Source organism: Neltuma alba, unplaced genomic scaffold, assembly GCF_004799145.2.
Source record: "Neltuma alba isolate B1F8T4 unplaced genomic scaffold, ASM479914v2 tig00011501_pilon, whole genome shotgun sequence".
NCBI classification, from domain to species: Eukaryota; Viridiplantae; Streptophyta; class Magnoliopsida; order Fabales; family Fabaceae; genus Neltuma; species Neltuma alba.
In genome coordinates, this window is record NW_021636169.1 from 214,771 (window position 1) to 237,519 (window position 22,749).

General features: G+C 35.1%; 1 protein-coding gene and 1 pseudogene across 1 annotated transcript; both read left to right on the forward strand.

Moving 5' to 3' along the window:
- The first annotated feature begins 1,124 nt into the window (after positions 1 to 1,124).
- Positions 1,125 to 16,003, forward strand: LOC114714400 (nudix hydrolase 2-like; annotated as a pseudogene).
- Positions 15,544 to 18,943, forward strand: LOC114714429 (nudix hydrolase 10-like). The gene is made up of 8 exons (XM_028899179.1): positions 15,544 to 16,325; positions 17,024 to 17,089; positions 17,194 to 17,331; positions 17,541 to 17,618; positions 17,700 to 17,750; positions 17,864 to 17,898; positions 17,990 to 18,101; positions 18,706 to 18,943. The coding sequence occupies exons 1-8, from the start codon at positions 16,137 to 16,139 to the stop codon at positions 18,928 to 18,930; spliced, it is 894 nt and encodes a 297-aa protein (XP_028755012.1). The 5' UTR covers positions 15,544 to 16,136; the 3' UTR covers positions 18,931 to 18,943.
- Positions 18,944 to 22,749: the final 3,806 nt, after the last annotated feature.

Consider the following 22,749-nt stretch of genomic DNA (forward strand, 5'->3'; position numbering starts at 1 on the left):
TGTTTTATGTCTATCTTAACATTTGGATTACCATGAACTTGATGAGGAGAGCCAAATTTGGGCACAACCTTTACTTATGGCCCGTTTAGAACAATTTATAAATAGTTTTTCAATCATGATTTACGGAATACGAGATAAGTATATGAGAAGAGTTTTATCTCGACTTACATATTTGACCGCTATTCTCAACAAGCCCTTAATGTATTGGGTATTTTAAAGTACCAGATTATAGATTATATATAAATGCAACGAGATGATCATGACCATAATAATTTTTCATTTTTATGATGGTAGTAAATAAATTTTATTCTACTTATATTGTGTGGCAAGTTATTTGTCATTGCATCTACAATACTTTCTTTGTCTTCTTTCACAGTGGTATTGCTAAACATTGGAAATAAATTATCTTTGAAATTTTTAAACACATCTTTCTACTTCCACACTCATTAAATATATCATCTAATATCTCCTTGTAATAAATTTTCATTCATTACTTATCATATTCTTTATGTATAAATAATGGTGTAATAAAAAATATATATTACACATTTATTATTTTTAATCAAATTAAACTAACAAACATTGTAATTTTGATAATTATTTTTTATAATAAGTGACGGAGTCAGAGAGTACTTAACAAATTTTCAGCATGAAAACAAATATTTGGAATTCAGAAACCATAACTACTTTTTTTTTTAACTTGAGAAACTATAACAACTCAAAAAAAAAATTTATGGTTCAGCTTCATTTTTGTGGAACTTAAACGTTGCAGCTTGTTTTCAGAAAAATAAGTGACACAGTGACGGTGACAGTGCGAGACTGTGTGCTTTGTGGTAGGCCCATTTGTTTGACAAATGAACTTAAAATTTAAAGAGAAATCTTATGGATTTTATAAGTTTTAATTTAGATTTATCTTAATATTTAATTTTTTTAATTATTTTTTTTGCCACACTCTCTCTCTCTCATTATATGTTTTATAATTCTCTTTCATCTTTTTTTTTCTTTTTGCATTTATGATAAGGATATATTTAAAAACAAAAATATTGTTGTTTTTAACTAATTTTGATCCATAAATTATAAGTTGATTAGATGAAACTTGAAAAAAAAAAAAAAAAAGGACCAAAATGAGTACTGCCAGAGTGCCAGTCCCAAGGGAGCAACGTCACGTGTCCACTCTCTTATCCCTTCCCCGCCAAGTTGCCTTTTTGCTTTCTAAGTTCTCGGCTTTCAAACCTTTGAAGCTGATTCCATTTTCATTTCAACATCAGAGTCTGTTTCTTAGTGACGAATCTGTTCAAATCATCAAAGCCACAATAATGACTAGGAAGAAAACAATGCGTCACTATTCCATTGTGGGGTCTTTTTTTTTTATTTTTGGTAAATCCATTGTGGGGTTTAGTTCACACCCAATAATGACAAAAGCTTGCAAAAAATCGCAGCCCAAGTGGTCATTCTCCCTTCTCCACGACACAAGTATGAAGTCCAACTTTTTGTGCTAGTTTACTGTGTTTGATGTTTTATGTCCCCGAGGATAATAATAAGAGTAGCTGCTTCGCCAGGTGGTGAACCCCGAACACCGTCTAAACTAAGCCAGGATATCTTCGTTCATGATTCTCGTGTCCTGATAGTTTGGTGAGAACAATTTTGGCTTCATGTCTATGTCGATGTCCATTTTGTCTGGCTGGATATGATCAAGTTTCGAATTTTCATAAGCGTCTTGTGCTTTGGTTATTAAGGGATCAGTTAGCTTTCCCAGTTTATGACAGCCATTTTTAGTTCTTTTTGCTGTCGCATGCAATAAATTTGCATCGTTTTATGGTTTCTCCCTGAGGTGATATTAGGTTGGTCTGGACACAATTTTCACTTGATCTTTATAATGTCAAATTGAAATTCAGACAGTACTACGTACTTATTATGTCCGGTTATGGAAAAATTTGATATACAACAGCTCTGAAGTTTGTAAGCTTCTGATTGAACTCACTGATTCATGCATATTTAATGGTACTATGAATGTTCTGCTCTCCCTTCTTCTCTAATCATAGCAGACGAATCAGTTTTGAGGGGTGTTAGCCGTTGCTTCAACTGTGTTGTTTTCCTCTTTGAAGGCAATGTTTAATACCATTGCTCTTCTTTGGCTAGGAATAGTCTCAATAAAATGAAATGGTCTTTGGTTTTTCGTCTAATGCTGTTTCCTTTCATGTTCCTTCACGGTCAAGATGAAAGTGGCAGCTCCTTTTCCCATTTAGGGTATGACAGACTAAACAAGTTCAACAGAAACTGTTCCACGAGCGGTTGCTGAGAATGGAGTCAGAGAAGTTAGACTATTAGCATCAACTGATGATGACGACAATGGTGTTATGGTTGAAATGGACGAGCCTATGGATCCCGCAACCTTCCTGCCGATTCTTAGAGCTTCAATTTCACATTGGAGACAGCTGGTAGCTTTTCCTATTAGTTTTATACTGTTGTTCATTTTTCCCTCTTTGATTTCATTTGTTTGATGAATACTTGCTTGTGCCAGTAGAACCAGATATGAGGCTTTTTCTATAGTCAGATATGCATTATTCATGCTTTATGTTATGGCTGTGCTGTGAGAGAGCAGGGAAAGGAAACATGCAACTTGGACTATACGAGATTGTGATGCATACTGTTTGGATATCTTCTTCCTCTTTCCTCTTCTCATGCTAGTTTCATGCAAAAGCGGATCAGATACGTGGGTTTTTCCTTGAGAAATTATGCACTGTTTCTCCTTTTTTATAGTTCAGGTCAACAAAAACAAGTACAAAGGAGTTTTACTTGTGTATTTTGCTCATCACCAAAGCACACAGTTGCACGTTGTTTTTTATGTCCTATTTGGTATGAAGCATTAAAAATGAAGGATAGGGATTGAAATTATGATTGAAAAAAATTATTAAAATTGTATTTAGTATGAGTAATTACTGATTATATGGGATTAGGTAAACCCACATAGAAGTGGGATTGGAGAATACCATATCCTTCATAGTATTCTCCAATCCCCCAATCCTATATTACAATTAATCTCTCATGCTAAACACTATTTTAATAGATTTTTTCAATTCCAATTCAAATTCTTATCTCTAATTTTTAGTGTTTCCTATCAAACGCAACCTTAGTGTTTTTAATTTCCTCTTAGGATTTGGCGTGAATGTATATATATGTATAATATATAATTCTTTTTTAAAAAAAAAAAAAGAATAATTCATGTCGTCTTTTCTTTTACTAGGTCCTTATAATTTCCTCTATTAAATATTAATATTTTATTAATTTATAAGAGGTGGTATTAATAGTTGATAACATGATTCTCACTTAACAACCCACGTCTTAATTTTTTTGACGCATCAATCTAAATAAAATCAAAATCAACCATATTATTATTTTTTCCAAACAAAATCAACCAGATTATAGATTATATATAAATGCAACGAAATGATCATGAGCATAATAATTTTTCATTTTTATAATGATAGTAAATAAATTTTATTCTACTTATATTGTGTGGCAAATTACTTATCATCACATCTACGATACTTTCTCCGTCTTCTTTCACAGTGGTATCCTTAAACATAAGAAATAAATTATCTTCGTCTGAAATTTTTAAACATATCTTTCTACTTTCACACTCATTAGATATAGCATCTAATATCTCCCTGCTATAAATTTTTATTCATTATTTCTCATGTACTTTATGTATAAATAAGGGTATAATTAAAAACACATATTACACATTTATTGTTTTTAATCAAATTAAACTAACAAACATTGTAATTTTGATAATTATTTTTTATAATAAGTGACGGAGTCAGAGAGTACTTAACAAATTATCAGCATAATAACAAATATTTGGGATTGAGAAACCATAACAACTTTTTTAGACTTGAGAAACTATAACAACTCAAAAAAAAAAAGGGGGGGGTTTAGATTCATTTTTGTGGAACTTAAACGTTGCAGCTTGTTTTCAGAAAAATAAGTGACACAGTGACAGTCACAATGCTTGACTTTGTGGTAAGCCTTTTTTTTTTTTTGGACAATGGACTGAAGGGAAAACCACCTAACACAGGTGGTACCCAAACAGTCACCTTATCTATTTATACACACTAACACACTCACACACCTATCCAATGTGGGGTTTGAGAACACCCACAAGGGACCCCAAGCATGCACCATTTGTTTGACAAATTTATAAGCTTTAATTTAGATTTGTCTCAATATTTATTTATTTTTTTTTTTTTTGCCACTCTCTCTCTCACACTCATTATATGTTTTGTACATCCTCTTTCATCTTTTTTTTTTACATTTATGATAAGGATATTTTTAAAAATAAAAATATAGTTCTTACCAATTTATTATTTTTAACTAATTTTAATTCATAAATTATAAGTTAATTATATGAAACTTTAAAAAAAAAAAAAAAGACCAAAATGAGTGCTGCCAGTCCCGCGGGAGCATCGTCAGTGCCACGTGTCCACTCTCTTATTGATAGAAACCAGAGAATTTACACAGCGGAAAACATAAAACCATCTATTGACAAAATAATATGAGTCCATACATCTGCAGTGTTACAAGCACTCCCTAAATAGATCAGTGTAACGGGCTATAACCATAATGGGCTTAAGAACCAGGCCCAAGCCTAACACAACACAACAGAAAATACACTAACTATTTTAACACTCCCCCTCAAGTTGGGGGCTGGAACATATTACAAGCACCTAACTTGCTAAGCAACCTCAGTTGCGTTTCCTTTCCTACAGGTTTGGTTAAGATATCTGCCTCTTGATTGGCAGATCTCACATGCTGTAACTTTACAAGTCCTTCAGTCACTTTTTCCCTCACGAAGTGACAATCTATCTCGATATGTTTGGTGCGCTCATGGAAAACTGGATTTGTGGCTATGTAAATTGCAGATTTACTATCACAGAACACCTTCACCGGTTCTTGCACAGGAATTTCCAGATCTGTCAGCAAGCCTCTGACCCAAACAACTTCTGAAACAGCAGATCCCAATGCCCGATATTCAGCTTCTGCTGAAGATCTTGATACTGTGGGCTGCTTCTTTGTTTTCCAGATGATGAGGGAATCTCCTAATTTGAGAAGATACCCCGTGACCGACCTCCTCGTGGTCTCGCACGACCCCCAATCTGAATCACAGAAGCACTTCAGACTCAGATCTCCATCCGAGCTCAACCGAATCCCAAGGCCTGGTGACTGCTTCAGATATCTTAGCACTCCTAGAGCTGCCGCCCAATGAGACTTCATAGGGAGTTGCATGAATTGACTAAGCACCTGCACAGGAAAGGAAATATCAGGTCTTGTCATTGTTAAGTAAATAAGCTTCCCAACTAGCCTCCTATACTTCCCTGGCTCCTGGAACAAGTCCTCCTTCCGGTGTTTCTTCTCTTCATAGGCTGTCAGTTTCATATGTTGCGCCATAGGCAATGTTAGTGGCTTACACCCACTCATACCGGTTTCTGCAAGAAGATCCAAAGTGTACTTTCTTTGGGAAAGCACAATACCTTTCCTTGACCTAACAACCTCTATACCTAAAAAATACTTCATCACTCCTAAGTCTTTGATTTTAAAATGACTATGCAGAAAGCCCTTGACTTGTTCGATTCTCTGTTCATTACTACCAGTTATTAGAAGATCATCTACATAAACTAATATAATTACAGAACCATTATCATAATGTTTAAAATACAATGAGTAATCATATTTACTTTGTGAGAACCCCCCACTCAACAAGGCCAAAGACAATTTCTGGTTCCATTGCCTAGAAGCTTGTTTAAGCCCATATAAAGACTTTTTGAGCTTACAAACCATATTAGCTTTCTGATTCTCAAATCCTTGAGGTATAGTCATGTACACTTCTTCATTAAGGTCTCCTTGCAAGAAAGCATTGTTTACATCCATTTGATATAATAACCAATTATTTACAGCAGCCAACTTAAGAACAGTCCTCACCGTTACCATCTTAACCACTGGAGAAAAAGTTTCATTGTAATCTATCCCTTCTACTTGATCATATCCTTTTGCTACCAATCTAGCTTTATATTTGTCAACACTCCCATCTGGTTTGTATTTAATCTTATATACCCACTTACAACCTATTGGTTTCTTAGTTTTAGGCATCGGAACTATATCCCAAGTATTATTTTCTTTCAAAGCTTGTATTTCACTTTTCATGGCAGCCACCCAATTCTGATTTTTAATAGCCTCATGATAATAAGTAGGTTCAAAGACATCATCAATAGAACAAAGAAAACACATATGAGAAGATGAGACATTATCATATGAAATATAATCCTCTATAGGGTACCTACATTTAGACTTAGGCTTCGGTTTTACACTGGGCTGTCCTAAGATAGACTGTGTCATATTGCAGATGTAATCCTTGGCCCATATGGGAGGCCTTCTTTCCCTATTAGGTCTTTCTGTCTGCATTAAAGCATCAGTTCGGATGTGGTCTCCAGTATTATCATTAGTTCGAATGTTGTCTCTAGCATTTTCTTGGTCAGATTGTCTATTGACAATAGATAGATCATTACGGTGTACAGAAATATCATCAAGATCATCAAAGAAAAACATGTGCTTCATCTCCTTAGACACTCCCCCTTGATCAGTACTATGCCCATTTTTGAAAGGAAAAATATTTTCAAGGAATCTGACATGCCTGCTTGTAAAAATATTGTTATCTTTCAGATTTAGCAAGACAAATCCCTTTTGATTAGGAGGATAACCTAAGAAGACACATGGTATGGATCTGGGCTTAAATTTGTCAGTAACAACCAAATCTGTAGCATAACATAGGCAACCAAAAACTTTCAAGTCACTATAATCGGCACCATGTCCATGAAGGATTTGATAAGGAGTCTGAAATTTTAGAATCCTACTTGGTATTCTGTTAACAAGATAAGTAGCAGTTTTAATACATTCCCCCCAAAACCTAATGGGCAAACCAGATTGAATGATTAGGCCTCTTGAAATTTGCATTAAAGTTTGATGTTTTCTTTCAACAATACCATTTTGTTCTGGGGTATAGGGACAAGTAGTCTCATGAACAATACCTTCTTCCTTAAAGAAACCATTTAAATCATGATTAACAAACTCACTACCATTATCACTCCTTAACCTTTTGACATGCGAACCGAATTGAGTTAGAACATAAGAAAAGAAAGTCTTGATGTGATAACCAGTTTCAGATTTGTTTTTCATCAAATAAGTCCATGTAGCTCTTGAATAGTCATCCACAATAGTAAGAAAATACTTAAAACCAGCATGTGTTGGGACCTTATATGGTCCCCAAACGTCCATATGAATCAGATCAAAACAACCAGAAGTTTTAATGCAGCTAGAGGGAAAGGGGAGCTTTGTCTGTTTTGATTGAAAACAAGTATCACAGCTTTTATTGACTATTATAGACTTATTTTTCACTATATCCAAATGTTTGATTACATTGAGGGGCGCATGTCCCATCCTTTCATGCAGAAGCCACAAATCCACAGACTTATCAGTATCACAATCATGAACAGAACTCATACAATCATAACCCTTTTCCAGTCTCAACAGATATAAACCATGGTCTATTCTACCAGTCCCCCTCATCTTCCCATCCAGAAGGCCCTGCAAGGTGCATTTATCAGGATAGAAAGAAACAACACAAAGAGTGTCTTTTGTGATCTGTGAAACAGAAATCAGATTAAATTGTAGTTCAGCAGCATATAGGATTCGATTTAACTCTATTCCATTCGGGAATTTAACCTTTCCTATGTGAGTTACCGAGAATCTATCACCATTTGGAATTCTTATATGTTTAATGGGTCCATTATACGTCTTATAACTGTCTAGCAACCTTAAATCACTAACCATGTGTGTGGTGGCTCCAGAATCAATAACCCATTTACTGTGATTCAATTTAGTGATAGATAGATTAGGCAAACCTGTACCGGTGAGGGCATGCGCGTTGCTCTCTGAATCCTTCTTCAGAATTTCCAGCAATCTTTCATATTGCTCCAAGGTGAAGCTAGGGGATACGACCGTCGAAGTGTTAGTGAGGGCTTCTGCTTCTCGGTGCCCACCACTTTGATTCCCTTTGCTTTCCTGATTCTGTCTTCCTTTGGGTCCCCTGTAATCTGAGGGAAAACCAATAATTTGCCAGCATTGGTCTTTTGTGTGACCTTTCTTGCGGCAATGATCACACTCAGGTAGGGGAGAACCTCTCCCTCTACCTCTTCCTCTTCCTCTTCCCTTCACAGTCATCGCCATTCCTTCATGTGGAATTCCTTTCTCTAGGCTTGCAATATTCCTCTGTGCTTCATCCTCTAGCACCATCGCATAAGCCTGATTGACTGTGGGGAGAGGCTGCATCAGTAGTATGTGACTCCTAGCATTTGTATAGGCCTCATTTAGCCCGATTAGAAACTGCAGAAGTCGCTGTCGTTGAGTTGCTTCATTATACGCTTGAGAAGTGGGGCACTTACAGGTCGGTATTGCCATCAAATTCGCCTCTTCTTCCCACAATTCTTTCAGCCGAGAGTAGTACCCCGAAACCGTAAGATCACCTTGCCGGAGTGAGTGAATTTCACGGTGAAGAAAAAATATGCGGGATCCAGAGATCTTGTCAAAACGCTCCTTGAGGTCTTCCCACGCGGATGAAGCATCCTCAAAGTATACCAGACTGGCTGCAAGATCCTTAGAGACCGAGCCCAATATCCAAGATAAAACTATCGCATTGCACCTTTCCCAGAGTGCTTGAAGCTTCGGATCTTGGTCACCCTTCTTGCAGGTTCCGTCGACGAAGCAGGTCTTGTTCTTCCCCCGGAGGGCGATCATCATCGCCTTACTCCATACTGTGTAATTGTCGCTGCCCGTGAGAACCAATCCAATAATCGATGTCCCCTGCGTGTCGGACGGGTGAATGAAAAGGGGGCTTGTGAAGTCAATCGCAGTATTCGCCGATCCCTTTTCTTCGCCCATGAAATCAGTCACTGTGGTCAGTGTTTCTGAGTTGCGAGGGTTCCTAGCGGCACCGAAACGAGAACGGAAGGACTGGGTCGCGGCAAGATGGGGATAACTTTCGGTTCTTGGATTTCCGGGTATGCAAAAACTTTCGGTTCTTGGATTTCTGGGTAGGCAAATCTTGGGCTTCAGTTGATGGACTCAAAGTATAGACAGTGGACCACTCGTGGCTCTGATGCCATGATAGAAACCAGAGAATTTACACAGCGGAAAACATAAAACCATCTATTGACAAAATAATATGAGTCCATACATCTGCAGTGTTACAAGCACTCCCTAAATAGATCAGTGTAACGGGCTATAACCATAATGGGCTTAAGAACCAGGCCCAAGCCTAACACAACACAACAGAAAATACACTAACTATTTTAACACTTATCCCTCCCCACCGAGTTGCCTTTTTGCTTCCAAACCTTTGAAGCTGATCCCACTTTCATTTCAACATCGAGTCCGTTTCTCAAGTGACGAATCTGTCCAAATCAGCAAAACCACAATAATGACTACGAAGAAAACAAAGCGCCACTATTCGATTGTGGTGGGACTTAGTTCACACCCAATAATGACAAAAACTTGCAAAAAATCACAGCCCAAGTGGTCATTCTCCCTTCACGCCACGAGTATGAAGTCCAACTTTTTGTGCTAATGTACTGTGTTTTGATGTTTTATGTTCCCGCGGATACCAATAAGAGTAGCTGCTTCGCCAGGTGGTGAACTCAGAGCACCGTCTAAACTAAGCCTAGATATCTTCGTTCATGATTCTCATGTCCTGATAGTTTGGTGAGAACAATTTTGGCTTCATGTCTATGTCGATGTCCATTTTGTCTGGCTGGATATGATCAAGTTTCGAATTTTCATAAGCGTCTTGTGCTTTGGTTATTAAGGGATCAGTTAGCTTTCCCAGTTTATGACAGCCATTTTTAGTTCTTTTTGCTCTCGCATGCAATAAATTTGCATCGTTTTTCGGTTTCTCCCCTCCCTGACGTGATATTAGGTTGTTCTGGACACAATTTTCACTTGATCGTTTTCGATTCATAGAAACTATATATTTCCTTTCTGTTTGTATAATGTCAAATTGGAATGCAGACAGTACTACTTACGTATTATGTCGGGTTATGGAAAAATTTGATACAGAACAGCTCTGAAGTTTGTCAGCTTCTGATTGAACTCATTGATTCATGCATATTTAATGGTACTATGAATGTTCTGTTCTCCCTTCTCTAATCATAGTAGACGAATCAGTTTTGAGGGGTGTCAGCCGTTGCTACTGTGTTGTTTTCCTGTTTGAAGGGAATGCTTAACACCATTGCTCTTCTTTGGCTAGGAATAGTCTCAATAAAATGAAATGGTCTTTGGTTTTTAGTCTAATGCTGTTTCCTTTCGTGTCTCCTTTTCCCATTTAGGCTATGACAAACTCAACAAGTTCAGCAGAAACTGCTCGTCGAGTGGTTGCTGAGAATGGAGTCGGAGAAGTTAGAACATTAACATCAACTGATGATGACTAAAGTGGTGTTATGGTTGAAATGGACGAGCCTATGGATCCTGCAACCTTCGTGCCCATTCTTAGAGCTTCAATTTCGCATTGGAGACAGCTGGTAGCTTTTCATATTAGTTTTATACTGTTGTTCATTTTTCCCTCTTTGATTTCATTTGTCTGATGAATACTTGCTTGTGACAGTAGAACCAGACATGAGGCTTTTTCTATAGTTAGATATGCATTATTCATGCTTTATACTGTTTAGATATCTTCTTCCTCTTTCCTCTTCTCATGTTAGTTTAATGCAAAAGCGGATCAGATACAGAGGTTTTTCGAGAAATTATGTACTGTTTCTGCTTCATGTTATAGTTCAGGTCAACAAAAACAAGTACAATGGAGTTTTACTTGTACATTTTGCTCCTCACCAAAGCACACAATTGCTGTTGTTTTTTAGTGTTTTTAATTTCCTCTCAGGATTTGGCGTATTTTCCGCACCTCTTACTGATTATGAAGAACTTATTATTTGTTTCACTTGGCCGTGATATGTGAAGTTCACTCAAATTCTTTTCTGTTCAGCTTCCTCAATTGGTTGTGCGCTTGAGATATTTTAACATTCCTAGAAACAATTAGTAGAAATCTTTTTTCACAGACAAATAAAAGCTTGTCACTTATCAATCATATGATACAAACTTGTATCACACAAGAATTGGCTTATGACACCAAAAGGGCATTTTTTCGGTACAATGATATGCTTGCCCCGAGGGAATCAAGAACCTGCCAGTGTCTCAATCCTGTATAGTTGATGAATCAACTTTGTCTGACAGGGCAAGAAAATCGTTTGGATGAAGTTACCTATACAGCAAGCCTGTCTTGTTGAACCTCTGGTTAAGGTACCCTTGTGCTTTTGAACTTTGATCAAGAAGAAAAATTTTTGTTCATTATTTGCTGTGCATTTTTGTAAATTTATTATTAGTTCTGTGGCTCTTCTGTACAGGAAGGATTTCAGTATCACGATGCGGAACCAGAGTATTTAATGCTTGTATACTGGCTGCCTGAAACTGCAAGGGATATTCCGGCAAACGCCACACATCGTGTATGTGTTGGTGGATTTATCAAGAACGAAAAACGAGAGGTATTTCCCCTGCTTTATGTCAATATATAGTGAAGTTGCACAATGAATCTCACAGGTTAATTGGAAAAGCTTCCTCACAGTTCTAGGGCTGTGATCAGTATTATATTGCCTTTGTCCTTCTGTGCAAAAAAGTGACTGGGAAGAATTCTAAAATGTAGTTCTATTTTGCATTTTTTCATTAATGTGTTTTGTTACTAGATCCTAGTGGTTCAAGAAAAAAGTGGACCTTTTTGGAAACCTGAAGTCTGGAAACTCCCCACTGGATCTGTTGACCAGGTAAACATGTAGTTCATCAGCTCGTTGCAGAGTAAGAAGTAATGATGGGCGTGTAAAATTTACTTAGTTTAACTTATCCAGGGAGAAGATATTCGTGCAGCAACAATAAGAGAGGTCAAAAAAGAGACAGGAGTAAGTATTCTGATTGTGGTACCTATAAACAGTAGAAGAAGTAAACTATATACATATATGCCTAAGTTTTTGTGGCTTTCTCAATTTGCAGATTGACACAGAATTTTTGTAAGTGTTAGCCTTCAGGTAGATACAAATTGTTCTGGGTTTTTTTTTTTTTGGATTGGAATCTGCAAATTTACGAAGTGCTAAACATTTCTTTCTTCTTTCATCAGACAAACTCCTAATTGGCACTTAAGCACGAAGTCAGAGTTATTCATCTTGTGCATGCTGCGCCCCCTTTCTTTTGACATCCAAGTTGAAGAACAAGAGATAGGAGCCGCCAAGGTGCATAATTTTCTGGCAACCTATATTCTTCATGTTAAAAGTAAATGCTTATCGTACTTTTAAATAGTGATAGAGAAGGAAAGGAAACAAGCGATGAGTTTAAAAATGAAATGTTTATCCCATCACACTAAATCACATTCTAGTTGGAGTTATGTTCTGCTTAAGTTAATGTAAGTACTAGGGGCGAAAAAAACAGAATGATTATTACAGCCAAAGGTAGAAAGATTTTTAGGTAGGCTAGTGGATCACTGGAACTATGTCAAACGCATACTTCAGTAGGATCTAGGAATAATGAATAATAAAACTTTCTGACCCTCAAGTTTGCCTCATTTATCAACATGGTCCTTGAAGTTTAATCTTTCATCAATCAAATCCCTATAATTTCATAACCATACACAGCCAGTCCTTATGGTTTGAAAATATATAGTCCCTCACACACACGTGGTATATCCTCGAAGGTGGCAACTTCTTCATGGATTGCAGAAAAAATTGCTTGTACGATGAGATCAAATAAGAATATGAAATTGTGCATGAAACTTTAGGGATTTGATTAACAACATTAAACCTGGAGGACCAAATCGATAGTATATCGTATTTATGCTGTCTTGTCTTGCTGTGTAGTGGATGCCTTTTGAGGAATATGCAGCTCAGCCATTCAATGAGAAGAACAAGTTTGTGAAGCAGATGAATGAAGTGTGCAGGGCAAAGATGGGTGGCCGTTATTCTGGGTTTCAGGTACTTTAATTCTGGGGACCTCAAGTGTAACAACGGTTCCCTCTTTTTTAAACTCAAAATTGAATAATACTAATCATGATAGAAAATAATCTTACCATAATCTTTGAGAAGGTGCCATGATTATAAAAAGAAATTGGACTCGTAAAAAATGTTAACCATGATAGAAAAGACTTAAACTAATCATTCAAAATGTTTATCACGATTATAAGAGCTTTACTAAACAAATTGTATAAAAATCATAATAATATTTCATAATAATTGGGTCTTGAATTCTGGGGGCCTCAAGAGGTATTTTAAAATATGTTCCTCTGGTCCTATTTATAAAGCACTTCCAACATATTTTACACAGACAAAAAAAAACCTTAAACTTCATTAACTCTTATTTAAAATTTAATAAATTTTTAACTTTATTCCTATTTAATATATATTATACCTCATATAAACAAAGTCAGCACAATAATAAATGAAGGGTAAAATTGTACATCCATAAAAAAAAATCTCTCAATACCCTATAAATAGGACCAAAAAATACCTTCTCTCTCTACCCTATAAATAGGACCAAAAGAGTATGTGTGTATAATATATAATTTTAAAAAAAATAATTCATGTCGTTTTTTCTTTTACGGGGTCCTTATAATTTCTTATATGAAATATTAATATTTTATTAATTTATAAGTGGTGGTAGTAATAGTTGATAACATTATTCTCACTTAACAACTCACGTATTAACTTTTTGACATCAATCTAAATAAAATCAAAATCAACCATATTATTATTATTTTTCCAACGAAAATCAACCAGATTATAGATTACTAGTATATATAAATGCAACGAAATGATCATGAGCATAATAATTTTTCATTTTTATAATGATAGTAAATAAATTTTATTCTACTTATATTGTGTGGCAAGTTATTTATAATTACATCTACAATACCTTCTCTGTCTTCTTTCACATGGTATTGCTAAACATGAGAAATAAATTATCTTTTTCGGAAATTTTTAAACATATCTTTCTACTTTCACACTATTCAACATATCATCCAATATCTCCCTGCAATAAATTTTTATTATTATTTCTCATGTACTTCATGTATAAATAAAGATATAATTAAAAATATACATTACAAATTTATTGTTTTTAATCAAATTAAAGTAACAAACATTGTAATTTTGATAATTATTTTTTCTAATAAGTGACGCAGCCAGAGAGTACTTAACAAATTATCAGCATAATAACAAATATTTGGAATTGAGAAACCATAACAACTTTTTTTTGACTTGAGAAACTCTAACAACTCAAAAAAAAAATTTATGGTTTAGCTTCATTTTTGTGGAACTTAAACGTTGCAGCTTGTTTTCAGAAAATAAGTGACACAGTAACAGTGACAATGCGAGACTGTATGCTTTGTGGTAGGCCCAGTCGTTTGACAAATGAACTTTGAATTGAAAGAGAAATCTTATCTTATAAGTTTTAATTTAGATTTATCTCAATATTAATTTTTAATTTTTTTTGCCACACTCTCTCATTATATGTTTTATACATTCTCTTTCATCTTTTTTTCCTATTTATGATAAGGATATATTTAAAAACAAAAATATACTTCTTACCAATTTATTACTTTTAATTAATTTTAATTTATAAATTTATAAATTATAAGGTGATTACATGAAACTTGGGGGGAAAAAAAAAGGACCAAAATGAGTACTGCCAATCCCGCGGGAGCATCGTCACGTGTCCACTCTCTTATCCTTTCCCCGCCAAGCTGCTTTTTGGCTGTCAAAGTTGTCGACTTTCAAAAGCTGATTCCATTTTCATTTCAACATCAGAGTCCGTTTCTTAAGTGACCAATAATCAGCAAAGCCATCATAATGACTGGGAAGAAACCAATGCGTCGCTATCGATTGTGGGATTAGGTTCACACGTAATAATGACAGAAGCTTGCAAAAAATCTCAGCCCAAGTCGTCATTCTCCCTTCCCCACGACAAGAGCATGGGGTCCAACTTTTTGACTGATACACTCTTTTTTGATCTAATTTTTTAAAATATATTTATCTCTTTTTATAAAATTATTTTTGAGTTTATCTAAACATTTCATATATTATTACCTATTTTATTCCTAATTTAATATATTTAATAATTTTTTTTATTTATCTTATTATTACTCTCTCATATCTATCTATTTATATATAAAGGTATATTTGGAAAAAAAATTATATTTGTTATAATTGTTTAGTTAAAAAAATTTTATGATAAGAGAAGGAATAGTACTGTGTCTTGATGTTTTATATCCATGACGATCCCAATAATGAGGATAACTGCTTCGCCAGGTGGTGAACTCCGAACACCGTCTAAACTAAGCCTAGGTATCTTTGTTTATGATTCTCGTGTCCCAATATTTTGGTGAGAAACTCTGCCGATGTCCACTTTGTCTGGGTGGATAAGACCAAGTTTCGAATTTCCACAAGCGTCTTGTGCTTTGGTTATTGAGGGATCAGTTAGCTTTCCCAGTCTATGACAGGCATTTTCAGTTCTTCTTGCTCTCGCATGCAATAAACTTGCATTGTTTTTATATTAAGTTTGTCTGGACACAATTTTCAACTTGATCATTTTCAATTCATGGAAACTATATATTTCCTTTCAGTTTGTATAATGTCAAATTGAAATTCAGACAGTACTACTTACGTATTATCTCCGGTTATGGAAAAATTTGATATAGAGCAGCTCTGAAGTTTGTGAGCGTCTGATTGAACTCATTGATTCATGCATATTTAATGGTTACTATGAACGTTTTGTTCTCCCTTCTTCTCTAATCATAGTAGAAGAATCAGTTTTGAGGGGTGTTAGCCGTTGCTTCAACTGTGTTGTTTTCCTGTTTGAAGGGAATGCTTAATACCATTGCTGTTCTTTGGCTAGGAATAGTCTCAATAAAATTAAATGGTCTTTGGTTTTTAGTCTAATGCTGTTTACTTTCATGTTCCTTCACGATCAACATTAAAGTGGCAGCTCCTTTTCCCATTTAGGGCATGACAGACTCAACAAGTTCAGCAGAAACTGTCCCACCAGCGGTTGCTGAGAATGGAGTCCGAGAAGTTAGACTATTAGCATCAACTGATGATGACTACAATGGTGTTATGGTTGAAATGGACGAGCCTATGGATCCCGCAACCTTCATGCCGATTCTTAGAGCTTCAATTTCACATTGGAGACAGCTGGTAGCCTTTCGTATTATTTTTATGCTGTTGTTCATTTTTCCCTCTTTGATTTCATTTGTTTGATGAATACTTGCTTGTGACAGTAGAACCAGACATGAGGCTTTTTCTATAGCTAGATATGCATTATTCATGCTTTATGTTATGGCTGTGCTATGAGAGAGCAAGGAAAGGAAGCATGCAAATTGGGTTCTACGAGATTGTGATGCATACTGTTTGGATATCTTCTTCCTCTTTCCTCTTCTCATGTTAGTTTCATGCAAAAGCAGATGAAATACAGGGGTTTTTCCTTGAGAAATTACGTACTGTTTCTGCTTCATGTTATAGTTCAGGTCAACAAAAACCCGTAGAGTGGTGTATTTTTTTCATCTCTTATTGATTATGCAGAACTTACTATTTGTTTCACTTGGCCGTGATATGTGAAGTTCACTCTCCCAAATTCTTTTCTGTTCAGCTTCCTCAATTGGTTGTGTGCTTGAGATATTTTAACATTACTGGAAACAATTAGTAGAAATCTTTTGAACAGACAAATAAAAGCTTGCCACTTATCAATCATATGATACAAACTTGTATCACACAAGAATTGGCTCATGACACCAAAAGGGCTTTTTTTCGGTACAATGATATGCTTGCCCTGAGGGAATCAAGAACCCACCAGTGTCTTAATCCTGTATAGTTGATGAATCAACTTTGTCTGACAGGGCAAGAAAACCGTCTGGATAAAGTTACCTATACATCAAGCCTGTCTTGTTGAACCTCTGGTTAAGGTACCCTTGTGCTTGAGAAGTTTGATCAAGAAGAAAACTTTTTGGTCATTATTTGCTGTGCATTTTTGTAAATTTACGACTGGTTCTATGGCTCTTCTGTACAGGAGGGATTTCGGTATCACCATGCAGAACCAGAGTATTTAATGCTTGTATACTGGCTACCTGAAACTGCAAGTAATATTCCGGCAAACGCCACACATCGTGTATGTGTTGGTGGATTTGTCATGAAAGAAAAACAAAAGGTATTTCCCCTGCTATATGTCAATATATAGCGAAGTTGCACAATGAATCTCACAAGTGAATAGGAAAAGCTTCCTCACAATTCTAAGGCTGTGATCAGTATTATATTGCCTATGTCCTTCCGTGCGAAAAAGCGAGTGGGAAGAATTCTAAAAATGTAGTTCTATTTTGCATTGTGTGATTAATGTTGTATTCTCTATTTTTTTACTAGATCTTAGTGGTTCAAGAAAAAAGTGGACCTTTTTGGAAACCTGGAGTCTGGAAATTCCCCACTGGATCTGTTGACCAGGTAAACATGTAGTTCATCGGCTCATTGCAGAGTAAGAAGTAATGATGGGCGTGTAAAATTTACTTAGTTTGACTTATCCAGGGAGAAGATATATGTGCAGCGGTAATAAGAGAGGTCAAAGAAGAAACAGGAGTAAGTATTCTGATTATGGTAGCTATAAACTGTAGAAGAAGTAAACTCTATACGCACGCACGCACACACACACACATATATGCCTAAGTTTTTGTGGCTTTCTCAATTTGCAGATTGACACAGAATTTTTGGAAGTGTTAGCCTTAAGGTAGATACAAATTGTTCTGTTTTTTTTTTTTTTTTGGGATTGGAATCTGCAAGTTTAGGAGCTGCTAAACATCTCTTTCTTCTTTCATCAGACAAACTCCAAAGTCATACTTAATTACGAAGTCAGAGTTATTCATCTTGTGCATGCTGCGCCCTCGTTCTTTTAAGATCCAAGTGCAAGAACAAGAGATAAGAGCTGCCCAGGTGCATAATTTTCTGGCAACCTAAATACTTCATGTCAAAAGTAAATGCTTATCGTACTTTTTAACAGGGATAGAGAAGGAAAGGAAACAAGCGATGAGTTTAAAACTGAATTGTTTGTCCCATCACACTAAATCACATTGTAGTTGGAGTTATGTTCTGCTTAATATAATGTAAGTATTGGGGGGAAAAAAACAGAATGATTATTACAGCCAAAGGTAGGAAGATTGTTTAGTAGACTAGCGGATCACTGGAACTATGTAGTAGGCTCTAGGAATAATGAATAATGAAACTTTCTGACCCTCAAGTTTGCCTCAGTTATCAACATGGTCCTTGAAGTTTAATCTTTCATCAATCATATCCCTATAATTTCATAACCATATACAACCAGTCTTTATGGTTTGAAAATATATAGTCCCTCACACACGTGGTATAACCTCGAAGGTGGCAACTTCTTCATGGATTGCAGAAAAAATTGCTGGTACGATGAGGTCAAATAAGAATATGAAATTGTGCATGAAACTTTAGGGATTTGATTAATAAGGTTAAACTTGAAGGACCAAACTGATAGTATATCATACTTATGCCGTCTTGTCTTGCTGTATAGTGGATGCCTTTTGAGGAATATGCAGCTCAGCCACTCAATCAGAAGAACAAGTTTGTGAAGCAGATGGATGAAGTGTGCAGGGCAAAAATGCGCGGCCATTATTCTGGGTTTAATGTAGTTCCTTCATCTTCACCCTTCCCTGACAGAGAGAGTTTCATGTACTTGACCTCAAATGTAAAGAAGAAGAAGAAGAAGAAGAAGAAAATGATTCACCAGAAATGTTAACCATCATAAAAAGACTTAATCAGAGAAGAGGAGGGGAGAGAAGAGGAGGGGACAGATTTTAATAGAGGAAAGGGAAAGGAAGGAGAGGAGAGTAGAAAGGTTTTAATATTATTTTATTTAGATTTATTAAAAGAGAAGGGAGGAGAGGAATTTTAATATTACCTTATTTGGTTCACGAGAGAAGGGGACGGAAAAATATTTTGACATCGACAATTTTGTTTTTATTTTATTTAAGATTATTTTCTAAATTTTATAAAATGTTTAATAAAATAGAATTGTAAATAACATTTAATATATTGAACAATACATATACCAAAATTCTAATATACTCTAGAGCATGAATTATTATTGAAAAGAAGGCTAAAGTAATATTCAACCACTACTTATGCTGTATTGTATCTTTGAATGAAATATTTGGTTAAACAAATAAGCTCATTAGATGTGAGATCTCGTTTTTATCTATTTTTATCTTTATGGCTACAAAGCTCTGAAGATTTAAATTTTGACATATAAAATTATATATGTCAAAATTTAAATTCTTAAAATTTTGTTTATTGAATTGTTCATTTTATCTTTTCAAATTTTACATTTACATGCAAAAGAGAAAGCAATGTCTGGAGACAAAACAAAAAGGATTTAGCGTAGTATATGGATATTAAAAATAAATATGGGTATAATGGTTATAACATGACAAAATATTGTCTTTTCCCTCCAAATCATTCTTATTTTGGAGCGGAGGTTGAGGAGGGGAGGGGAAAGAAAATTTTTTCCCTCCCTTTCTAAAATTTGTGTGTTGCTAAAAAAGAGAAAATGATTAAAATTCTTCCCCCTCCCTCTCCTCCTCTCCAAATCCCTCATACTAAACACATCTTAAGCTAATCATTTCAAAATGTCTATATAATTATAAAAGCTTTACTAAACAAATTGTATGAAAACCATAATAATATTTCACAATAACTGGGTCTTGAATTCAAGGGACCTTAAGAGGTGTAATTCCCTTTAGACATTCACCAAGTTATGTATATAATTAAGAGAGAGATGAATATGTAATTTTGACCATACTAGTATTTTTCAATTACTCTCTCTAGTCATATACATATGCTAATGTAAATTAAAAGGTTAGTTAAAATTAGTTAAAAACAATGAATACATGAGAAACGTATTTATTTTAGATATACCTTTATTTATGAGAAAAAAATGAGTGGGAGAGGAAATGAGTGGAGTAAAAAGATGAAAGAGAATATGTGAAAAAAATATGAGAAAAAATCTACCAAAAGAAACAATATAATTAACCCCGCGGGGTTAGGTCGACTGGCTGGGGTCGTCCTAACTTAACCACGGATCTCAGGTTCGAGACGTAGGAACGCAGCACTCCAAGGGGCCAGGGGGCGCCATCCGTATGGATCCTTGCAAGCTCCCGAATCCGGATTAGTCTGGGGACGTTGTCACGGCTGAAAGACGCCTATTTCCCTGGGATACCGGATGGAGTAATCCAAAAAAAAATATAATTATTGGCCTACGGGGATAAAAATGAATAAAATTTTCAGATATATGTATATAAAGTATAACTTATAAAAAAGATCAATCATATTTCAAAAATTGTAGCTTATATATAAAACATAGTAAGTAGATATTTAATATAAGAGCTTGTTTAACTTTCGATTTAATCCTAAATATAAGACTCCAATCTACTTTGTATTTCATATTTATCTATTTTTTCAAAATAGTTCTTATACTAGTTACACATATTAAATATTTTATCAAATGATACTTCTAACCAATATACATGATTACTAAGGATATTCTAAGAATATAACACCTATTTATTATAAATAACTCACTTAACTATTTTTTTTATCTTTTTAAATTTATACGAAGGACTGAAGGTAATGTTTGATTCAAACTTGGGGGGAACTACTGTTATGATACCTACAAGTTTGCTTTGTTGAAAATAACCCATGACTTGGCTATTTCACATATGTGACGAAGAAGAGACTAGAGAGGAGTGGTGGGCCCCATTGCGATTCATGGGTGGAGGAAATTCTGTCTCTTTCCCACCACACTCTAATGTATTTACGTAGATTCTTCAACTTATCTTCCACAAAGTCATCAATTGATTTGATTATTCAATATTGGATTATATAAACTTTCAACTTGTTCTTTTGGCTCGTACTCATAATTTCAACACTCTCTCCTCTATCTCTTCATGGTCACCATTTCTGCTCTGACCCAGCTGGATACTTTTGACTGTCCATTCAACCTGTTATTTTACTATTCAAAGATATAATGATGAGTCTAGAGCTGGTAAAACGGGCCAACCCGCGGGTTGCGGGTTGGCCCGTGGCGGGTTGTGGGTTGTCCGGTGCGGGTTCAAAAGGCTCGTTTTCTGGCGGGTTGGCATTTTGCCAACCCTAACCCGTCAAGGTGGGTTGGCGGGCCAACCCACCAACCCGCCAAAATTTTATTTTTGTTTTTTTTTTTTTTTTTTTAAATTTTCTTATTTTTTTAAATGTTAGCAATTATATATAATACAAAATAAAAATACTAAAAATGATATAAAATATTAGAAACATCCAAATAAAAATTACAACACAATAAAATACAAATAGTATATGATTGTCCAATTTTCCAACATGATAATACACAAGTTCACACATTTTTTTTTCAATGAAACCAATGAGCAATATTGAATAACCTTATTTATCTAATTATTTCTAATGACAATAAAGTTTGAAGTAAAAATTTGCTTTACTTTTGTCTTTGTTATCTATTTTAAAAAAAAAAAAAAGGTGGGTTAACCCGCGGGTTGGCCCGCGGGTTGGCGGGCCAACCCGCCGCGGGTTAGGGTTATGGCGGTGCGGGCTCATATTTTTCAGGTGGTGGCGGGTTGGCCAAAGGCCAACCCTAACCCGCCTCTTTTGGCGGGTTGGCGGGTTCGACCCGCGGGTCCAACCCATATTACCGACTCTAGATGAGTCAACTTATTTTTTCAAATATAAATTATATGACCGTCGGTGGCATGCGAAGCATGAGGGATCAACCAAGGTCCAATATAATTAAACCCACGGAGAACTAATATTTTATCTTTATATGAAATATTTATCATCTCTTTGTAATCATTTCTACCGACTGTTATTAATGTAAAAACTATATAACTAATTTAAATATTTAAAAAAAATTAATTAAATTGATTATTTGTAATAAAAATTTGTTGGCTTCTTTAAAATACTTTATTTAATCATGTACATTTGAATTATCCTTCAATAGGAACCTTTTACAATTAATAGGATCATTTTGAAGGAAAAAATATAAAATAAGAAGACAAAGTAGTTGAAGATTTAGGATCAATTCCAACCCTCAAGCCTCCACCAGCTCTTATATTAAAAATCAAATGTAATACTCCTCCGGTCCTAATTATAAGACCCAATTGACTTATTTGATGAGATTAAGGAAGTAAGTTAAGTTGGTTATTTATAATAAATAAGTGTTGTCATTCCTAAAATATCCTTGCTAATTAAGTATATTGGCTAAAACTATCATTATTAGAAGGATTATCTTGGAAAAAAAGGTATAAATATAAGAGACAAAATGGATTGGGATCTTATAATTAGGACCAAATAAAAAGTCAAATGGGGTCTTATAATAAGGACTGAAGAAGTAATTAATAAGAAAAAACTTAGGTCAAGTTTCTTATGTATATTATGTCAAGTTTTCCAATCAAACAGGGTCATGTATCTTTTTTTATTTCACATGTACTTATAATTAAATGCTATTAAATGCTAATATTTAAAAAGTCATGTTTGATTGAAGAACTTGACA